At 39.6% G+C, this 22193-nt stretch overlaps 1 protein-coding gene across 4 annotated transcripts in view; it reads right to left on the bottom strand.

Moving 5' to 3' along the window:
* atm (ATM serine/threonine kinase) overlaps positions 1–22193 on the bottom strand; it is a 140347-nt gene that overhangs the window by 57787 nt on the left and 60367 nt on the right. For 3 of the 4 annotated variants that reach the window (XM_080197258.1, XM_080197256.1, XM_080197257.1), the window contains exons 29-39: positions 20760–20959; positions 19696–19870; positions 18940–19104; positions 16255–16387; positions 14881–14976; positions 11941–12112; positions 9048–9198; positions 6488–6664; positions 3399–3576; positions 756–843; positions 292–450 (exon numbers count right to left, since the gene is read on the bottom strand). In XM_080197258.1, coding sequence (XP_080053384.1) covers positions 292–450; positions 756–843; positions 3399–3576; positions 6488–6664; positions 9048–9198; positions 11941–12112; positions 14881–14976; positions 16255–16387; positions 18940–19104; positions 19696–19870; positions 20760–20959 — 1694 coding nt within the window. Of the gene's footprint in view, positions 1–291; positions 451–755; positions 844–3398; positions 3577–6487; positions 6665–9047; positions 9199–11940; positions 12113–14880; positions 14977–16254; positions 16388–18939; positions 19105–19695; positions 19871–20759; positions 20960–22193 lie in introns of those variants that run through there. The other variant, XR_013888049.1, reaches the window with a different exon arrangement.

The raw sequence follows: 22193 nt of genomic DNA, 5'->3' as shown, positions 1-22193 counted from the left end.
ATTTTCACAGTGACTTTATTGCAGCGTTAATGTAAGCCTACTTGTGACTAATAAATAAATAAACTTAAACTTAAACATCCCTTAGACAAATCATTTAATACTGATCAATTGTATCAAGTTGGGATATTCCTCTGATCGAAGCTCATTTTAATTCCTTATTTAGCTGACAGAATTAAGGAAGTCAATATAAATATCTATCTTAAGGGAAAACTGTGTTACTTTGGTCATGGGCACATCTCTGATCATATCAGATAAAGACTTGCAATTATTTGCTACAGTTTCAGTTGGTACCGTTTCAATTCTTCCTCTTCAGATCTGATTTTATCTGCATAGATTTCAGCACATAGCAAGGCTGTAAAGTGAGCAGCACATGATTGGGCTGTCAAAGCAACCTCTAAGTAGTTGAGATCCAGCCAAAAGTTGTCATTCCATACTGTGCTCAGCTGGTGTCTAGAATGAGAAAGATGCAGATAACAAATAGGTAAGGCTTTTTTTGTGCAAGCTTAATTTTAAATGTCTGAAATTAAAGTAAATCAAAGAAATCTCATGTAATTGCACAAATATGGAATTCAAAATTAAACCAAATTATCGTCCTGTAGTGATTGATGTAAGGATTTAATAAAGTGTGGATAATACTTTAGATGTAAACCTTTGTCACAACTCAGAACGAAACAGAACATTATCTTATCTAACCCATTTTTCATCTTTAGATGTTGATTGACTTGTAGTGTAACTTTAATTTAAGAAAACGAGACCTTTTTTGTTTTCGTAAGTAATCGACCACTGCCAGCATGGTGCGCCGCGATGCCTTATCCATATGCCCATGGGGAAGGCTGTCTGTTTCTATCAAAATAACAAATAGGTCAACAAAAAAGCATTGTACTTTGTTCATCAATTTTATGATAACGTACTATATCCTCATGCTGTTACTCCAGCTGCAATAATTTTCACAGCAACTGGCATAACCAAAGAACAAAGAACAACACAGCTTGGGAAACAGGCCCTTTGGCCCAACGAGCCCGCGCCGCCATTTTAACATTATGAGTCCCCTCTCCACCCATGGCCCTTGTCTATGCTTATGGCATTCCACATTGAGGGAAGACTAATTTAGGGACAATTTGTTACACCGATCAGCCTAAGAGCACATCTTTGGGGTGTGGGAGGAAACCGGAGCACCCGGAGAAAACCCACGCAAGCATGGGGAGAATGCGCAAACTCCCACAGACACTGGCCCAAATCCATGTATCTGCACAGCAAACAGTGATAGTCACTGAGCTGTCGTATTGCCCAGCATCTGGTCCAGTTTAAGCATACACTAACGACGTGAAGTACTAGGCTACTCATGAAACATCCAAGAGCAGCCCTCATACGACCCATCATGTGTATGCCCCTTGTTGGGCAACAAAGCGGACCGAAGCACCTGTGGATTAAAAGAAGAAAACATCAATAACATGCACGTCCTTATACAAGCATTCAAGGGAATCCCCAGAAGCTCAAAAGTAAAACAAGTGAGCCAGAAAATATGTTGGAAGGTCCACAGGAATCAATTGATTCCTAGGGACATCCCAAGGCTCCTGAATCTTATTTGAAACAGTCTCCTATATCCCTCCATCTCCATCCTGCTCATGTGCCTATCTAAGTAACTCTTAAACAACTCCAGCATGCCTGCCTCCACCACCTTGCTTGGCAGAGCATTCCATACCCCCACAACCGTCTGCGTGAAAAACCTCCCGCTAACATCCGAATTATACCTCTCCCTCTCACCCTAAGCCTGTGGCCCCTCGTAATGTGTGTTTCCAATCTAGGAAAAAGCTTACCACTGTTTACTCTATCTATACCCTTCATAATCTTATATACTTCTATTAGATCTCCCCTCAGTCTCCATCTTTCTAGGGAAAACAGCCCCAATTTGCCCAATCTTTCCTCATAACCCAGTCCTTCCATACCAGGCAGCATCCTGGTAAACCTCCTCTGCACTCTCTCCAGAGTTTCCACGTCTTTCCAGTAGTAAGGCGACCAGAACTGGACGCAGTACTCCAAATGCCAGTTTTCCATCTATAATGAGAAATGCAGCCACCCAAAGGATATGTGCCCACCTTTTAATCATATATCCTCAATGACAGTAAGTTTCAGTGGCTGAGACCCACATGCTGATTTGCCCAATGACAGTGAAAACCCCAGATCCAAATAGTCAGTGTTATTTTAGCCATGACTGAAAGGGCTGGTTCACTGGGGTGAATTTCCAATTGCCCGTGGAGGCGAGTTCAGACTTGGGCAGGCATGGAAAATGACACAAACAGAAAGTGTCACTGGCTCTCAATGCCAAGATATGTGTTTAGATTTTCAAAGGGAGGGCAAAAGGGGGTAGATGACGACGTGGACAACTCCAGCTCACAATACATTCAGCTTGTTAGGTGAGTGGGGATCAACAGTTAACAATTTTCAAATGATTGGCACAGGAATACGGAGGATCTGAGACACATTTCAGCATAGCCGTGAGAACACAGCAGGGGGCCACTAGTGCTTATGAGTGCAAGAGGAGAGTGAAACTCAGTTGTTTATGCAATGGCACACAGTTGCTTCACTGGAATTGACAGATCTGACTTTGTGAGGAGAAAGTACTTGAACTCTTGAGCAGAGCGAGGCTCCTGGCATCCATGGCCATCTCTAGCCATGGCTGCTTTGGTCTTCTGGCTTACTGCAGATCTTCCTCCAGATGGAGAGAAGAATGTAGTTCTCCTTTCTGCCACAACTTTGAATGAGGTCTCGAAGTAAGGCATCAAAGAAAATGTGTGGCCGCGTGCCCAAACTGCGACTGGCCCTCATTTCATCCATTTACAAAAGCAATGGAAAGCCCAGTCATGGCTGTTGCTTGCCTTTTAAACTATTCCTCCAGCTGATGCCCCTATCTGGATACCAAGCTCACCTTTGTGCTGATTAATGGCTTTCACTTTGGAAACTGTTGTGGAGTTGGTATCCAGAAATGTTCTGGGCCCTGGGTTCTTGACTTCAGAATGAAAATTCACTCCATTATCATTGCTGCTTTTTTGTATTTTTAGTTGTAGCAGTAGATCCCTATTGTTAAGTGTTGAAACGCTAAAAGACAAAGGCAAATCCTACACCCATTGTTACAGTAACAAATTCAAAAATCACAGCATTGCACCGACAACTGGAGCACAGGTAAATCTCTCGTTTTGTTGGGTTCCTGAGCCCAGCTCTTCTGGTGCCGAAGGAACTATGCATTGGGCAGTTACACTGGCAGTAAACTAACTGAGCTCATTAGTTTGGGTTTTACACTTCTCACTTTACAAATTTTATTTCAGATTGCTCATATTAAGCAAGTTTATGTACAATATTACAATATCTGAACACTTGTTAAAATATCATTTATCAGTTACCTGAGTCAACAATAGCTGGTGTGGTGGATCGGCTGGAGCTTGATCCCATTCTACAGCATGCATTAAAAAAACCTTGAATGTGGTTAGATAACAACACCTGCCAGGAGCTATCATTTTCATTAAGGAGAATATCATGGACCAAGTATGGAAGAACCATCTGGCAGAAGTCAGTCTTCACCTGATGAAAGAAAGCAGCCAACAGTAGCAAATAAATCCATTATATTTCAAGATTACCGTGTACCAAGAATAAATTTACGTACAAGTTCTAAAAAGCTGAGAATTCCATGCCAATTGTAACTTTCAAAAAATTGTTGCAAATATCTAGTTTGTAATTCACGTTTCATGGAGAGGTGATGTCACTGGGCTAGTAATCCAGAGACCCTGAATAATGCCCTGCGTACTCAGGTCTGAATCCCCCCACAGTAGATGGTGAAATTTAAATTCAATGAAAATCTAGAATTAAACTGACCATGAGACCATTGTCAATTGTAGTAAAAACCAACCTGATTCGCTAATGTCCTTTAGGAAAGGAAATCTGTCGTCCTCACCTGGGCTGGCCTACATTTGACTCCAGATCCAAAACAACAAAATTGACTCTTAACTGTCCTCTGAAATAACCTAGTTCAGTTCAAGGGCAATTAGGGATGAGCAATAAGTGCTGGCTTGGCCAGTGTCCTCCACATCTCCTGAACAAATAAATAAAACTATAAAATAACAATTGTAGGAATTAAAGTTTTAAAATGTAAATAAATTGAGGCAGCTGTTTGAGAAAGTGGTTAAAGAAACAACTTTGATGTAAATTTGTGTTGCAACTGAAGCAAGCCTGGGTTTATTACACTTGTGTAGCTTGTGTTTATCTTGCAAGTTGATAGTGAAAAATCTTGAACAATGAATCCATTTCTAAGCTTATAATGAAATCAGAGTCTGGAGAGAGGGCAATTACATCCATTATAAATCTAAATCGTTCATTTGGGTTACAGAATGCTGAAGATAAAATAATTAATTTACATTTCTGTTTGAAATCCCATCACCACAGAGATGGTGATTCAGGGTGGAGTTTTGGTAAGAGGCTCTTTTGTTTAATTTATCTGTGTGTATTTGCTGACAGAAGCAAGCAATTCAGTTTGGGAACAGATACAGGCAGTTCAGATTTAATCTTGTATAGGCTGAGACTCATTTAATTGGGAAAGCCAAAAGATATGAACGTTAGGACAATATTTAAGAAGAGAAATTATTAACTTTATCATTCGCCACATGGAATGGCAGTAGCGCTCAAACTCAGTTTGGAGTTTACGAAGGGGGAAGAAGCTGGAAGATTTCCTAGTTTGAAGTTAGAGGAAGAAATCCACAGTGATCCTCACAGAGCCTTGTGAAAGAAAGCAGACAGTCTGAAGTTAGCTTGGAAGAACTGTTTAGAAGCAGCTGGAGCAAACTGGAAAAAGCAGTCTATACTTGACCCGAGGCAGGAACTGGAGACCTCAGACATGAAGTTGTTAAGGAAAATTGAAATGTTGCTAAGGATCACATAAATCTTGTACCTTGGAGAAAGTTGGGATACTGAGGATAACTAAAGTAAATTCCAGAGGGCTGTAGCTTACCTTTGGAGTGGTCCCAAGAAAAGTGAATGAACCTTCAAGATTTTGTAAGAAAAAGGAAAAGTTGGTGGAGGCAGGTAGAGAAATTAAAAGTAAAATTGAGTTCATAGTGCAAGTCTTTATGAATAATAGTGTTAAATCAGAGGTAGTTTGTTTATTTTCTCTTTACGCACGATGAAGTTTGTTTTTGTTTTAGAAATATGAAATCTTGTAGTGTAATTCTGCCAGTTGATTGCTGGATTCTTAGAATTCTTTTCTAAAAATTAAAGGACCCTAACCAGATCTTAACAACTTAATTCTCAATTGCATTAAAATGCCCTGAAGCTACTATTTCTTGGTTCCTCTGGAGCTATAATCAAAGTCTTATAAAATAGAAGCATGTCACTGAGCACCTATAAAATAACTGAATGTGAACAATGGTTGATTAGTTCCAAAGCTCTGAAATTTCCTCCCTAACCCTCTCTTTCCTCCTTTAAGATGCACCTTAAAACCTACTTGTTTGACCAAGCCTTTGGCAATCTACCCTGGTATCACCTTATGTGGCTTGGTGTATAATGCGGCTTTTGACATTATTACATTAAAAGGACATTATAGCTCGTCACTGATTTTATTTCTAACCAGACATTAGTCACAGATAAATATAGCCATGATGTGGTGATGCCGACATTGGACTGGGGTGGACACAGTGAGAAGTCTCACCTGATGAAGAAGCAGCTCTCCAAAAGCTCATGACTCCAAATAAACTTTTTGGACTTTAACCTGGTGTTGTGAGACTTCTTACTGTGTCCACCACAGATAAATATAGTTAGAGTCATAGAGGTTTACAGCATGGAAACAGGCCCTTTGGACCAACTTGTCCATGCCGCCCCTTTTTTTAACCCCTAAGCTGGTCCCAATCGCCCGCGTTTGGCCCATATCGTTCTATACCCATCTTACCCATGCAACTGTCTAAACACTTTTTAAAAGGCAAAGTTGTACCTGCCTCTATTACTACCTTTGGCAGCTTGTTCCCAACACTCACCACCCTCTGTATGAAAAAATTGCCCTTCTGGACCCTTTCTCTCCCCTTTCACCTTAAACCTATGCCATCTGGTTTTAGGCTCTGCTACCTTTGGGAAAAGATATTGACCATCTAGCTGATCTATGCCCCTCATTATTTTATAAACCACATAACATCACCCCTAAGCCTGCTATGCTCCAGAGAAAAAGTCCCAGTCTATCCAGCCTAGATGCTCTATTCTTTATTACTACGGTTCTGACAAAGGGTCATCCAGACTCAAAACGTTAGCTCTATTCTTTCTTCATAGTTGCAACCAGATGTGTTGAGATTTTCCAGCATTTTCTATTTTAGTTTCAGATTCCATCACCTGCAGCAATTTGCTTTTAATCTATTCATTGCCTTATTTCATTAAAATACACAAATTAGATTTTCATGCGAAGTCACCACAACAAATAATCTGCAGCATCCAGTAGCTGAAACAGATTCCAAATTACCTCACACATTGGCTTTATTAACTGTAGAGCTTCACTTTTCACACCCCCACTGTCCAGCAATGCACAGGTCAGAGTTTTCAGCCATGTGTCATGGTTTCCAGACTGAGGTATCCACAAATTGGTATCATCAAGATTTTCAGAAGGACTAGAATCGTTGTCTACTGGCAACTCGTGAACCTGAAGCCAAAAAGTCACAGATTCAAGACAATAGTTTAAAAATACTTTACATGGTACTTGAGTCAATTGTCTTTTGATTTCTGTATAATATTCAGGTACGTCCAACTATTGGATGCAGCACACAAAGGCAAGTGAAAAGGTAGCATAAAAGATTCCTACATATTTCGGAAGTAAGCAACACAGGCTGAAGTTTAGAGGTAGGACAGTTTAGATTCAACCAATTAATGCAGAGTGTGTTGAAAATACAGAATGAGCACATGAACAGCAAATGCAGCTTAACAAAGTCAAATGTAAAGTACTACTCTTAGGGCAGAAGACAAGAAATATAAACGCACTATAAATAGTAAACCTTTCAGAGTAAGAGATGTACACGTAGACTAGGACCGCAGATGGAAAACAGACAAAGCAGCAAACAGGACTATAAATAGGTTACAGAAATAGGTTATAGGTTCAGGGCTATGAATAGAGAAGCCAGATAATGGATTGGTACATTATAGTTGTGCTGAATTCTGCAGTTTGCAAAAATCCTGCAGTTTTCAGACATCCCCTGGATAAAGTGAAACTGAGATCATTCTGGGAAGAGAGAATAATGGGTTTCCTGGTTGACAGGTCACTTCTGAGAAGTGAGTGACCTGGTGATTTAAGGATGCGTGGAAATGAAAGTCAGGTGATGGAAAAGACAAATAGGGGTTTATTTGCATTATCAAGTTTCAGCCTGCAGTGTTGTACAGAACATGCAGAACTCTTGGTGTATTCAGTTCTTCAGAAGGCACTTTTACAACAAGTTGTAAAATACGTTAAAAAAAAGACAGAAAAGTGAAGACAGGGTTAAATCAGGAATCAAATTGGAAAATTCCACTGATACTTCTTCAGTTTTGCCAGAGTTGACCAGACTGTTTAAAAGAGTTTATTAAATGGTTAAGATGAAGGAGTTCCAGGGAATATGCACCACTGACACCTTTGTGAACCTCACCGAAGTAGTTTGGCAGGAGCGTGTCTTGTTGGTTTGAATAGTGTCTGAGGAACCCAGATGGAATAAAGCTGCTGGTGGGAGTGACTCAAGGACCAATCCAGTGAGTGAGAAAAGTGAGACACCCTACTAGAGGAGGAGGAGTTTAAAAACTATGAAACTACAAATAGTGCCTCATATGTGCTGGAACATTGTGAGAATTGTCTTTATTGTGTTGACTATTTGGAATGAAATTAATCATTTCCATTGAAATATCATTTACCTTTTAATGCATACTTAATTTTATATTGATTTTAGGTTTGACTATTACAGTAAAAAATTGAAAAGGTAAATCTTGTCCATGAGCTCTTCCATCGGGGTTGTTCAGGAATTAATTTCTTACAAGGTTATTGGTCTACAGGGATCGTAACACAGGCAGAATTTTCCAGCTGTTCTCGCCGATGAGGAGATCTTCCAGGAAACCCATACAGCGGGTGGATAAAACGGGAAAACCTGTTGACAGCGGCAGGACCAGAAGATCCTGCTACTGGCCAATGGCCTCTACCAACATGTGTTGTGTGAAAAATCCTACCCATACTGTTTAGGCCATCACTGGAGTACTGTGGGCAATCTTGGTTACCCCATTACAAAAACGGTTTTGCAACTGAAGAAAATGTCAAACACAGAATCACTGGAATAATGCTAGAGATTTGAGGATAAAGTTATGGAGAAAAATGAGAACTGCATATCTGGAGTAGGAAAGGTTAAAGAAGCATTGAACAGAAATGTTCAAAATTATGAAAGGATTTAAAAGATAAACAGTTGGAGACTGTTTCCACTTAGTAAGTTGATGAGAGGAAACATAAATTTAGGATTAATACCAAAAGCATAAAATTTCTTTAAAACACAAAGGGCTATTAAAACATGGAAAACATTATAACCAGCTATTGAAACCAATTCAATCAGATAATTTTAGATGGAGATATACTAAAATCTGAAGCATTTAAGGATGTGTAAAAGAGCAGGGAAATGATATTAAAGTAGAAAGCTCAAGTGGTACAGACCCAAAAAGGCTTCCAGCTGTGCTTAAATTTCTTTGATATTCCCAGAGGGACCATCACATAACAATCAAATATTTGGCTGATTTTCCCCCATTGCAGCACAGGAATGGAAATAGTGCTGATTGACTTGAAGCACTTATCAGACGTTGTCACAGTCCATTGGCTGAATCTGGAGCCTTCCTCGTCTGCAGCACAGTACTATACATTAACTGAACTTCAAATAACACTTCCTGTTTTAAACCGTTAGTTGCTGGTTATCATACACACACCAAGTACAATGTAGCTTCAATTAAGACAAAGCATAGTAAAAAAAAAACTAACATTCTTCTCCTACACAAAAATGATAAGGTTCACAAGTTTGAAGGATGATTACCTTTCCTTTGGCTGTTCGGAATGGTTGTAAATACATTAGCATAGGATCAGGACCATCGGGGTCATTTTTACTCTGTTCCCAGAACTGGTAACCTGACCGTGTAGCAAGAATGTTCTTTGCACAAGTAGCAGCTGCAAAACGAACTTCAATACTTGCAGAAAAGAATGGAAAGGACAATATTATAAAAACCAATTGGGAATTTCTTAAACATAATGAAATTTAATCAATCTTTTGAGTGCTTAGATGTCTTCTTTCCACTACTTGGATCCCTTTCTTCTGCACTTCAGGTTTTTTTCAGTTCTCTTCCATTTCGTGCAGCCTCCTAGACTAAAAGATTCCTGTAAAGTGACTAATGACAATCTAGGTTTAATCACAAGCTGTTTGAAATCACATCATGTTACTTATTCTGAACTGGTTGTCAGGGATGCCTGATTGACTGCCCCTTAATTCTCTGACTGGAGAGGGGGATTCTGGCCATTATTCATAAGAATGATATCTGGTATGAAGAGCTTGTATGAGGAATGGTTGAGGACCCTGTGTCTGTACTCAATGCAGTTTAGAAGAATGAGGGGGGATCTTATTGAAACTTACTGCGAGGTCTGGATAGAGTGGACATGGAGGGGATGTTTCCACTAGTAGGAAAAACTAGAACCAGAGGGCATAACCTCAGGCTAAAGGGATGATCCTTTAAAACAGAGATAAAGAGGAATTTCTTCAGCCAGAGAGTGGTGAATCTATGGAACTCTTTGCCGCAGAAGGCTGTGGAGACCAGGTCATTGAGTGTCTTTGAGACAGAAATAGAGAGGTTCTTGATTAATAAGGAGATCAAGGGTTATGGGGAAAAGGCAGGAGAATGGGGATGAGAAAAATATCAGCCATGATTGAATGGCGGAGTGGACTAATTCTGCTCCAATGTCTTATGGTCTCATTACCATGGGTTTCCATAAGGCAACACAGTTAAGGTGAACCTTTCACCAAAAGCAGAAAACAAACTTGAATTTGCTTTTTATAATTTGATATTGCAGCACACTGGGATTCCAATCCATTGTTCTAGGTTTGCAAGTTAATGTAATTCTTGAACTTGGTGTCCAAGGCCACTAAAAATTGACAAACTATCTCATTCTATTTGACAGGAGGCAAAAAAATGACTAAAAGTGACAAGAATCCATTCTGCATCTTCTCCAGCAAGGCCACAATTCCAAACCAAAGTACAGCTGTGTTAATTCTGCTGTGGCACATTGTATCACATACCAAAGTAAGGTGTTGATAGGCCATCAATCTCTGGTTGTTTTTATACTTTATCATGCTGGCTAGTTTTTGGAAATTAGTGATTGACAGGGTATTCTGGATACAGTGCATGAAATTAGCAGGTTGAATACTTTTCCACGATACATCTTTTACTTCAAACCAAAGGACAGCCCACCCAACTCCTGGACACAGGCTCCTGACATCACCTGAGCCTTAAGGAAGCTGCCTGTGATTAAAGCTTCCACTTTCATTTCAACAGAAGGTCTAGCACCACTTAATCAGAACAATCAACTCAAAGTATTCCAGACAGGAGGATCAGAAGAAAGTTCATACTTCCAACATACACCTGGTATTATATATTTGAAAATGGCTATATTCTGTAATGATTTATTTCATTATTCCTGAAGGGGTCTTGTAATTGGAACAGCATTCTATTGGGGAGTTTATTCAGTTTAATTGTTTTAATAAGGTTGTGACTAGTTCTAAGAAATAAAGACCTATTAATTGTTCATGATACGGAGGGACAGATCCTGCTTTAATTATCAAAACCAATAGCTTCCGACTATCTCATGCACACTTACTTAAGATTACAAGGGGAAGTATATCCCTTTGGAGACCATTTGGCCCATTGAGTCTGCACCGACAACAATCGCACTCTATCCCTGTAACCCCACGTAATTACCAGGCTAATCCCCATGACATTAAGGGACAATTTACCATGGCCAATCCGAACCTGCACAGCTTTGGACTGTGGGAGGAAACTCACACAGAAATGGGGAGAATGTGCAAATTCCTCATAGAGAGACACCCAAAGCTGGAATTGAACCCGGGTCCCTTGCACTGTAGGGCTAACCACTATGCCACCGTGCCAAAAAGATTCAAGAGAATGGTTCCAGAGATGTGGAACTTCAGTTACTTGGAGTTTGAAGAAACTGCATATTGGTAAAGTAGTTAGCACTGCTGCCTTACAACACCAGGGATCTGGGTTCGATTCCAGCCTTGGGAGGCTGTCAGTGCGGAGTTTACATGTTCTCTCATGTCTGTGTGGATTTCCTCTGGGCGCTCTGGTTTCCTCCAACAGTCCAAAGATGTTCAAGCTAGGTGGATTGGCCATGTTAAATTGTCTCTTAATGTTTCAAGATATTTGGGTTAGGGGGATCAATGGGGTAAATACGTGGGGTTATGTGGATAGGGCCTGAGTGGTGAATTTCTAGATTAATATCTACATTAATGGATTAGCAGTTACAGCATAATTCCTGCTGACAAATGAAGTGAAAATTGAAGGGTTCAACATGTAAGTCTAATATTTTGAGCAAATGTTACATGCATGTGAATAAATACTATACAAGCAGGAAAAAACAAGCAAGCCTAATAAAAGAAATAATCAGCATTTTTCTAACATGATGTAATTGCCCTGGTTTCAAATTTTACCCTTACAAATTGTTTGTCATTATAACCTGGGATAAAAAAAAATTATATATTATACAATAAACATGACAGTTCACAACAAAAGAATATTCATTAAAAGGAAGTATGAATTAATTTGGTGAACTGTTTAAACAGGATGCAGGCCATGGAGCAAATCAGCTAGAGATCCACAAAGCATTTTGGTTTTAGCTTCATTTCAAAATCTGTACATACTCACCACTGGTCAATGAGAGCATTATTAATTACACTTAGGAGAATGAAAACTAATTTAAATTTATTTTCTTTAAACAGTTCTGTTGCTTTGCAATGAAATTCATCCTTTTTGCGTTGTAAAGTAATGGTGGAAAAGTCAATTGGACCCATTTCGCCTAAACAATTTCCTGCTGCTTCTGAAATCATAAAACAAACATATGAGAAAAAGATATTCAATTATATGGTAATTATCACAAACTAAATAATCCAAAACTAGCAATAAAGTGCTTTACAAGCTATTGCACTGAATATATGTCTGCAAAAGTAGACACTGCACTACAGGAGCCTGATTTAGTCATTCAATTATAACCGGAACATATCTTAAATAGCACTTTTTCAGCATTGCACCCAATGTGAATACTAAATGCTTCTGAAGTAAGATACAACTTCATTGCAGGATAGAACCATAGAAACATTATGACACAGAAACATGCCATTTAATCCACTGTGTCTGTGGTAGCCGAAAGATAAAAATTAGCTGCCCATTCTAACCCACCTTTTAGTGCCTGGCCATAGTCTTGCAGGTTATAGCACTTTAGGTACAGACCCACAAGTACCTTGAAAATTCATTGAGGGCTTCTGCCTCCAACACCAAACCAGGCAGCAAGTTCCAAACACCCATCATGGGTAAAGTTGATGCCTGAGCTGCATGTCAGTTTAAAAGTATACCTTCTGCACCAGTGTGTAACTTGTATCTCACTCAGCAGCTATTGTTGAATGAAATGATTCAGAGTCACCTCAATCCATTCCCCAATGTTCACTGCACAAAACTGAGCATAATTCACTAGAAGCATTTCAGGTAAACTGTAACACAGCACAGAAGATGCTGCCTCTCTGCTAGAGTAATTTAGCTAGTCCTACCTTCCTGTCCTTTTCCTGCAGTCCTGTAAAACTTTTTCCCCTCTGATTCTTATCCAAATATCTGAAAGTGACAACTAAATCTGCTTCTCCCATTCTTTCAGGCAATGCATCCCTGAACATAACCATTTGCTACATAAACATTTTTCTTCATGTCGTCTTTGGCTAATCACCTTACATTTATTCCCCTGGTCTTGACTGTTTTGCAATTGAGAGTGGTTTCTATCTACTTTGTTTAGGCTCCTCATTATTTTGAAAACCTCTGTCAAATCATCTTGCAATCGACTCTTTTCTAAGGCGAAGAACCCCAGCATCTCCGATCTATCAATATAACTCAAAGTCTCTCACCCCGGAACCATTCTCGTAATCCTTTTCTGCACCTCTATGAAACTTTTTTTTGCATCCTTCCTCAAATTTATTTTAATTTTTTTCATGGGACATAGGTGTCACTAGCTAGGTCAGCATTTTTATTCCACATCCCTAATTGTCCATGAAAGGTGATGCTGAGCTGCCTTTTTGAAGCATTGCAATCCAAGTGGTGTAGGTACACCATGGTGTTGCTGGGAGGGAATTCCAGGATTTTGACTCAGCAACAATGAAGGAACGATGACATAAGTTCCAGGATGGTGACTTGAAAGGAAATTTGGTGTTCCCATGCGTCTGCTCCACTTGTTCTTCCAGATGGTAGAAGTGATAGTTTGAAAGGTTCTGCCGGAGAAACTTGGTGAGTTACAACAGAACATCTTGTATATGGTACAAAATACTGCCACTATACTTTGGTAGTGAAAGGAATGGATGCTAAAAGTAGTGGATGGACTACCAATCAAGTGGGATGCTTTGTCTTGGGTGGTACTGAACCTCGAGTGTTTGGAGTTGCACACATCCAGGCAAGTGGGGAGTATTCCATCACACTCCGACTTGTGCCTTGTAGATTGTGAATATGCTTTGGGGAGTCAGAAGGCTCTCCACAGAATTCCCAGCCTCTGACCTACTCCTATAGGCACAGTATTTATATGGCCGGTCCAGTTCAGTTTCTGGTCAATGGTAACACCGCCCCCCACTTCCCTCAAGATGTTGATAGTGGGAGATTCAGCAATGGTAATGCCATTGAATGCCAAAGGGAGATGTTTGTCTTGTTGGAGATGTCCAATTCCTGCCATTTGCCTGCCACAAACGTTACTTACCATGTATCAATGCAAGCCAGAATCATGAATGATGCTGAACATTTTGCTATCATCAGCAATCATCTCCACTTGTGACCTTATGATGGAGGGAAGGTCATTAATGAAGCAGCTGAAGATGATTGAGTCTAGGACACTATCCTCAGGAACTCACTCAAAAGTGTGGTGCCCAAAATTGATGTACACATCATATAATTGATGTATGTATGATGGAGATGTATATTTTCCTTCAGTTTGCAAAACAACACTCTGAACATTCCACAAGGTCCAACTGGATTTAAAGTTAGGTGCCAGATGTTCTATACTGTGATCCTGTATCTGCCCATTTTACAAGATCAGCTGGGAAGAAACACTTAATGATTACCAGATTGTATACACAATATTAGGAACACGTAACCACATGCTAATACTACCTCACAGCACTAAGAACATGGATTTCAGTATGACAAATCAAATAAAGATACCATTCACCAATCTTATCACCCTCAGGATACTGATAACACAAGGGGATAATGAAAAATGAAGAAAGCTACTCTTCCGTTTTTTTAATCCATCCAGGAAGGCCTTAACTTCACCCAATTGCTACATCTAACTGGTCCTTAAAAGATTCTAGGTTTCTTGGCCTGCACTCTCAATGTAGAAGTCCACTTACTGTGTTCACCATTCTGTGAGAAGAACCAATTACTGTCCTAAAGTTTGATCCTGTCTCTGTTTGTCATTATTTAGTATAAAATAAAAGTTAATCAGTGGGTAATTCAATCTAAACAGTCAGGAGAACATATGTATGATTCTCCATTAAAAATCATGGTTCAAGATGAGGGTTTATCTTAAAGAATTTCTTGAATCAGAGCTGATTAAATACTCACCAAGAATGTCTTTTCCAGCAGGGTGATTAGCAGCAGATTTGCACAACTGCAAAAGATTTACAACTAGTTTCACCAAAACACTGGATTCTGGGTCAGCTGATGAAGAGAGATTTGAAAAATGTTCAAACAAACAGTTCTAGTAACAGGTTTCATAAACTGTCATGCATTCACTGCTATTGAAATAGTGGAAACTTGGTTTTCTGAAAAACTGATCAGGTAGTCATCAGTTTTCCTTTATCGAGTGGGACATTGTTCTGAAAAGTATTATGGAGAAACCGTAGAGGCAACAATCATGTCAATAGCCATTGGTTGGAAAAAATGCTGCACAACAAAAAATAACAGCTAGGTTAAAACTCACATAAATAAAACTCACAGCTAGGTTAAAACTCACATATATATGAAACTTCCCTAAACTATCACTTTAAGGAATAGACTCATGTTTCTGGCATCACACAATTAAATTAATAACGGCAACACTGGCCCCGATATTCTCAGAGAATTAGGGTACGAACAAATGGTGGCCTGCAAGCAGAAATTCTGAAAAGGTGGAGATCCTGGCAAATTTAATTGCAAGATCTCAGTAAAATCTTTTCTTTCCTCCATTCTAATAACTCCAAGGTGGATGCTGCGCCAGGCAATGTTCTGTTATAATAGGTAGCAGTAAGGGGAGAAAAAGGGGAGGATGGAGGGATCATCAGGGGATGGTGTGGGGTGGTTGATGCAGAGCGTTAGTTTATTGAACGGAGAGATTGATCAGAGTGGGAGAGGGGCTGACTATCAGGGGAGGGTTGGGTAGCTCCCTGCAAATCTACTCTTATGATTATTTGGGATCCCAAGAAAAAGAGGTCCTGTTTGTTCTAGCTTATAACCAGTGCTGGAAAACCACTTGCCCTGAATCTGGAAGTTCTCATCTTCCAATACCTGCTCAGTTATCCACAACTCATGCTGATTGGTGAAATTCAATTTTCTGACTAAATCGTAGGCACAGAGCCTCATTAACATATTATAATTATTAAGGGACTCGTGAGCAGGTTATTCTGCCAACTGCCATTCTGCTACTGTTAAATCACAAGTAAGCAGGTAATGGGCATGGGGAAGCTGGGGGGGGGGGGCATTTAAAATTCCATCCAATGTTTCAATTCCTTTCACTGCACTTTACCTGGAGTAATACTCATGATAAATTAGATACAGACAAGTCAGCTATCTCAGCCCACTGAGGTTCTGTAAACAACTGCGCTGCATACAGGTTCAAACTGCTGATACATCATAGAACATCCACATACGGAACTTTAGATTTAAAGTTCCTGCTAATTGGTCAACAATATTTGCCATGCCAACTTCAAGGTTGCTATGTAATAAGTTTATAAAAATTACCTTGACATACTTTCAACAGATTTTTTACATCTGCTTTATGCAGTTGTAGTTGTTGTTTTAGATCATTTAATCCCACAAGCCTAGTTAATGGTAATGAATCACAGGAGCTGACTGAAAGGAAGTGATTGATTTCCTGAAACAGAAAAATAGCAAAAAGATAAAGTTACAATTATTACAACTCTTTTTTCTAATCTAACTTTAGTCTCACTCTGCTGTTACATTTTACATATCACCCAGGGGACTGGAACCTCTGTGTATCAGCTCGAACCTGCTCTTTTCTATTTCCATTCATCTTTCTTGCCATTATGGTTATTGACCCTCTAAATTTTGGTCTTTTCCCTTCTGAACTTCAGATTTTGGACTCCTATTCAGATTTTGTCTTCCTTTTTCCATATCCTCATTGTTCAAAACTCTTTTCATTACAGCCCACTCCATTCTTTCGTAAACTGGAACTCAGCTCTTTCAAAATCCCCTTCCTTCCATATCCTACAGGTATTTTTAATCTCAAGTTTTTATATCATCTGAACATTAGCACTCAGTTAAAAAGTTGTGGCTCCTAACAGTGATTAAAACACAATGAGCTGAAGTTTCAATGTTGTATTAAAGGTGCACTGCATTTGCCATTTTTAAATAAGACACAAATACTGAGTGTAAGTAATTTCATACTGAATGCTGGGACAGGCTCAAAGGGCCAACTCCTGCTCCTGTCTTATGTTCTTAAGTAATAGAAGCAGAATAGCCCAGAGTGTTCTTAAGCCTACTCTGCCATTCAATACGGTAATGGCTGATCTTCTGCCTCAACTCTATTTGCCACTCCATTCCTTGGTTCCTTGAGACCAAACATTTGTCTATCTTAGCCTTACGTTATACGATACAGCACCAAAACCCTCAGAGGTACAAAATTGAGAAAGTACACAACCCTCTGGGAGAAAAAAATTCTCACCTTACTCCTAATTGATTGATTCCTAATTTATCTATGCTGTGTTCCCCATATTCTATTTTTCACCAGGGGAAACAACCTTTCAGTCTCTACCTATTTAGGCCCCCTTCAGAATCTCGTATGTTCCTATGAGATCACCCTTCATTCTACTAAATTCCAGAAGGTTGAGTCTCAAATTTACTCAGCCTCTCATCATAGGACAACACCCATATTCCAGGAACCAAACAAGCAAACCTTCCCTGTAAAGTCTCAAATGCAAGTATATTCTTGTGCTCAGTATTCCAGATGTGGCCTGACTAAAACCCTACACAACTGTAGCAAGATTTCCTCATTCTTGTGCTATAATGCCCTCACAATAAAGGCCAACATCCTGTTTGCCCTCTTAATTGCTTGCTATACGCCTGTATGCTAGTTTCCTGTGTCCTGTGTATGGATACACCCAAGTTTCTCTTAATGTTTATAACATCTACAAGTTTCACACTTTTTAAAAATATTCTGCTTTTCTATATTCACTACCAAAATAAAACATTTCCTACATTATACTCCATCTGTCATTTTGCGGCCCATTCATATAACCTGTCTATATCTTTCTGTGGTCTCTCTGTTTCCTCTGCATAGTTAATATTCCCACCTAGCTTTGCAATACCATCAAACTTGGATACATTAATCCTGGTCCTTTCTAACAGAGATTATCAGTAGCTGAGTCCTTGTGGCACTCCACTAGTTACAATCAGCCAACCTGAAAACGCCCTATTTATTCCAATCCTCGGCTTCATGTCCAATAAGCAAACTTCCATCTATTAGAAGATCCAAGTACATCACATCTGCTGACTCCCCTTTTTCATTCCAGCATTCTCCCAATATCTGATGTTAAGTGAACCGGATGGTTCCTCTCTCCCTCCCTTGTGCCAAACTGCTGCAGTATTGAGGCTGCACTTCAAATATAGTTAAACTATGAATCACTTTGGGGTTTCCCAAGGACAAGGTAAGGTACATTGCAAATGCAAGTTCTTGTTTCTTTTCTTCCTACATTTCGATTGATCTCATCTTTTCTTCTATTCTCTTCCACCTTAGTGATATCCCACATTGTGATCCCTGTCCTTCACTGAGGTTACTCAGTTAAACAAAAATATAAAATAAAATGGACTGGCCGACTGAAAATACAATTCTAAGATCAAGAACTACCAAACTACTCCAAAGCAAAAACACTAGGTTGAAAGAAAGTTGAAGTTAGATGAGGGAGCTCTGTGCCTGGTCAAATTGAGTGCAGGACGAACGAACTTCTCAGCCAAAACATTGTTTTCCTAGAAACATACACGCAGCTTTGACTGACAGCTTTGCTTTAAACTGGCAATTCTTTCAGTGTGCATTTAATCTGAACATCATAACTGTCATCAAAATGCAATTTGATGTTTTAAGTTAATTTCAAATCTTGACTAGGGATTGGTTTTCTAAGAGGTGGTGAAAACTGGCTTTCCTAACCAGAATCAAGTTAAATTTATCCATAAATTACATGGTTAAAATATAACTGCAACTTTGTAATCCTTTTATTTGAAAGTTCAATCTAGTCCAATTTATAAGGGAACATAGAATTTTCCTCAGCTAGACATAATTCTGTCTGCAGGAATGTCAGTAAAAGGCAGGTACAAGTTGAAAACTGAAATTGTGTCATTTCAACAAAACTCTTGAGAATGGATGAAAGCAAGACTTTCAGCTCTCAATCACTCATTTAAGAAAAATCTTACCTCCAGTAATGTGAACTGCCTTTTGCTGTACTTGATTTTCTCTTGGGTAAGACGCAGCTCTCTGAAGTCAGGAAGGTCGGGGAATGAATCCAACCGTCTAATTGCATTGTACAAGTTCTCATTGTCTTGATTAGTTATCACAAGGTACTTCAGCAATTCTAGGGCCTGAAAACATTGCAACTACAGTTCACTAAATGTTCAATCAACTTCAAAATGGAGGACTGCAATGATGTTATATGTTAAAACAGCTCAGCAACAGAATGGGAAAATCATGTTCAGTTTCTGCTCAGTTTCACACTGAAATGAACCAGTTTTAGTGATGGAGTTCTACATTAGTTCTTTGGCCCCCTACACTTCCAAATTGAATACCCCGTTGTTTGTTTAGGTCACTCATTGGTCTCCTTTGGTCCCATTAGCTGTTTTACCTACAGCTATGTAGACCCAACACTGTGGCTATTCCTCCCTCAATTTCTCTGCCACTTCACTTCCCTCCCCCTTAATGCTCTGTTTACACCCAATCTCTAATGAAGCACTTGCTCATTCCTCCAAGTATCTGTCTTTGGCTCTAAGTTCATTTTCCTGTGGGACACAATGGAGATTTTTCTACATCACAGATATCACATGGGTGCAAATTTTTACTACTGCAGTTTTTAAATTTTTAACTACAACTGAAATGAGGAAAAGATGATTTAAGTTAAGCCCATGAAACTTAAAACTTCATGTCATAAACAGAGACAACATAAAGAATCAGCTCACCTGATGGCGAATTTCAGGTTGTTCATGGACCAGTGGTATAAGTGTCCCCACAATTACATGAAGGTGGCTTTCAAGTGCATCTCCACAGTGCTCCACAGCAGTTTGGCAAGTAACACTTAAAAGGTCACAACACAGAGAAAAACTACGTGTTGATACATCATCCATGTGTGATGGCCTGAAAAGAAAATTATAACGCATGAACTGAAAAAATGACGATTCAGATCTACTGTCTCTGGAGGGTTTTACCCCAAAGGTGCCCAAGAAGATGTACTGAAGCACCTTTAGGAAGTATTCCTGCACTGCAAGGGCTGTGTGGGATTTACCCAGGATGTTTCAACTTCTGTCAGGCAATTAACCTGTGTCTCAAACCATCTGTAACTCTGAATTAAAGTTGAAGACTTGAGATGATTCTGACTTACTTAGAAGAAGTTACCCAGGAAAGGTTAGAAGCATTGAAACCAGTTCTACCACCTGTGTAAATACACTATAAACTCTGCCACCCCCTCCCTCTCACACAGCCCCAAACTGGACCATCCTCCGCCTCAGCTACTGCCTGACCACTTGACCACCCCCCTCCCATCCAGCCTCACCCTACTGCCCTCCATCCCCTGACATGACCCATCTTATCCCACCTCACCCTACTCCATCACTCAATTACCTCCTCTCTCCTAATTTGTCACACTGGCTGAGACATTTAAACTTCCTGGTTGCAGCTACTAGTGCTGTAAAAAGGGAATGTGGCTTCATTTCTCCAGACAATCCTGCACTGCACTGAAAGCCTCCAGGAGCAGCTGCATCCCGTATTTCCCAGCAGGCCCAGTACAGACGTCCAGGTGAAAAATTTGGAGCTCCAGTCTAAGGCAGGAAAATAGGAACGGAGTGGCAATCTGACAGTGACAGCCACTTCACAGAAGATTCAGCCCAATGTCTAACTGAAGGCATTGGGGTAAATATTTGGGTCTGTGGAGCAATTGGAGTCCGTATGCAGACTTTACTTCGTCAAATAGAGAATAAATCTTAAATGTAATTGAACCTTCAAAAGAATAAGAAAATGAAAGACTGACCAGCTATTGATGTGATGGATCAGACTGTAGATGACATCACGAAGAACAAATGCCCACACGCCTCCCAGACCGTCCTTTATCTCTTTCAGCAGCAAGTTTACAAACAAACGATACATCATCAGGATTCGATGCTTTTCATAGGCACTGCTGTTATCTGCTGCTTTTTTAGAAATTGCTAGCAAGATTTTTTGGATTGAATCCTGGTGACGACACATTTCAGAAACTTAGAATTCCAGGTGTCTAAAATGGCAAACTGAATGTGAAATTCTATCATGTTATTGCCCAGGGGCTCCCTTATTATGAGATTGTTAATTAATCCTGTTTCATTGCAATTTACTAGGTCTAAGATAGCCTGCTTCCTGCTGAGCATTAGAATATACTGCTCTAACTGTTGTGGACATACTCTGTGAAATGATCTCTCACACCAACTTTGCCAACCTGATTTATCTTATAAAGAGATTAAAATCATTCATGATTATTGCAGTACCTTCTACAAACCCTCATGATTTCTTCCTGTACACTCTTCCTAAGATGTAGCTACAGTTAGGGGGCCTATAAACTATTCCAACTGACTTCTTACCTTTGATATATCTTATCTCCTCCAAAACAGATTCTATATCTTGGTCTTATCAACTAATCTCTCACTTTTGTACTAATGTCATTCCCCACCACCTTTCCTATCTTCTTGCCTTTTCAAAATGTCAAACCCCCTTGAATATTTAGATTGCAGTCTTGGATCACCTTTCATTCATGTCTCAGTAATGATTATCATGTCATACATATTTATTTCTATTTCAATTCATCTGTTTTGTCACAATGCTGCATGCATTCAGATACAGCGCCTTTTAGTCTGTTCTTGTACTTTGGCAAATTCTGACTTTTTGCTGATGCGTATTTTAGTTTGTGTGCCATACCCTTTCTGAGTTATCATTACCCATATTGCTACCCTGCCTATTGTCGTGTCTTTTTTCTAAAGTTTACTACGTCTCACCTCACATGATCCTTGTTCCCTCAGTATTTAAAGCTGTCTGTACCCACTTAATTATATGACTTGCCAGAACACTCATCTCAGCATTGTTCAAGTGAAAATCATTCCAATGATGAAACTCCCACCTTCTCCAGTACAGTGCGAGTGCCCATGGATCAAAATCCATTGATCTGACACCATGCATTTAACTCTCTCGTTATTTATCCCATGCCAATTTGCTCATGGTTCACGTAGTAATCCAGAGTTTATTACTTTTGTGGTTCTCCTTTTTAATTTAGCCCCTAGCAGCTCATAATCCCCAAGATCAACTTCTTTCCTATTTACGTCGTTTGTACTGACATGGATCATGTCAATCCTCCACCTCCCCCACTACCACCTCTCCCACCCCCACTTGCAAGTTCCTCTCCAGTGTCAAGCAATGGGGAATGTGATGCATTGAACAGTGT

Source organism: Carcharhinus amblyrhynchos, chromosome 10, assembly GCF_965287045.1.
Source record: "Carcharhinus amblyrhynchos chromosome 10, sCarAmb.v2.hapA, whole genome shotgun sequence".
Lineage (NCBI taxonomy): Eukaryota > Metazoa > Chordata > Chondrichthyes > Carcharhiniformes > Carcharhinidae > Carcharhinus > Carcharhinus amblyrhynchos.
Note: the sequence above shows the minus strand (reverse complement) of the source record. Positions and strands in the feature narration are given on the sequence as shown.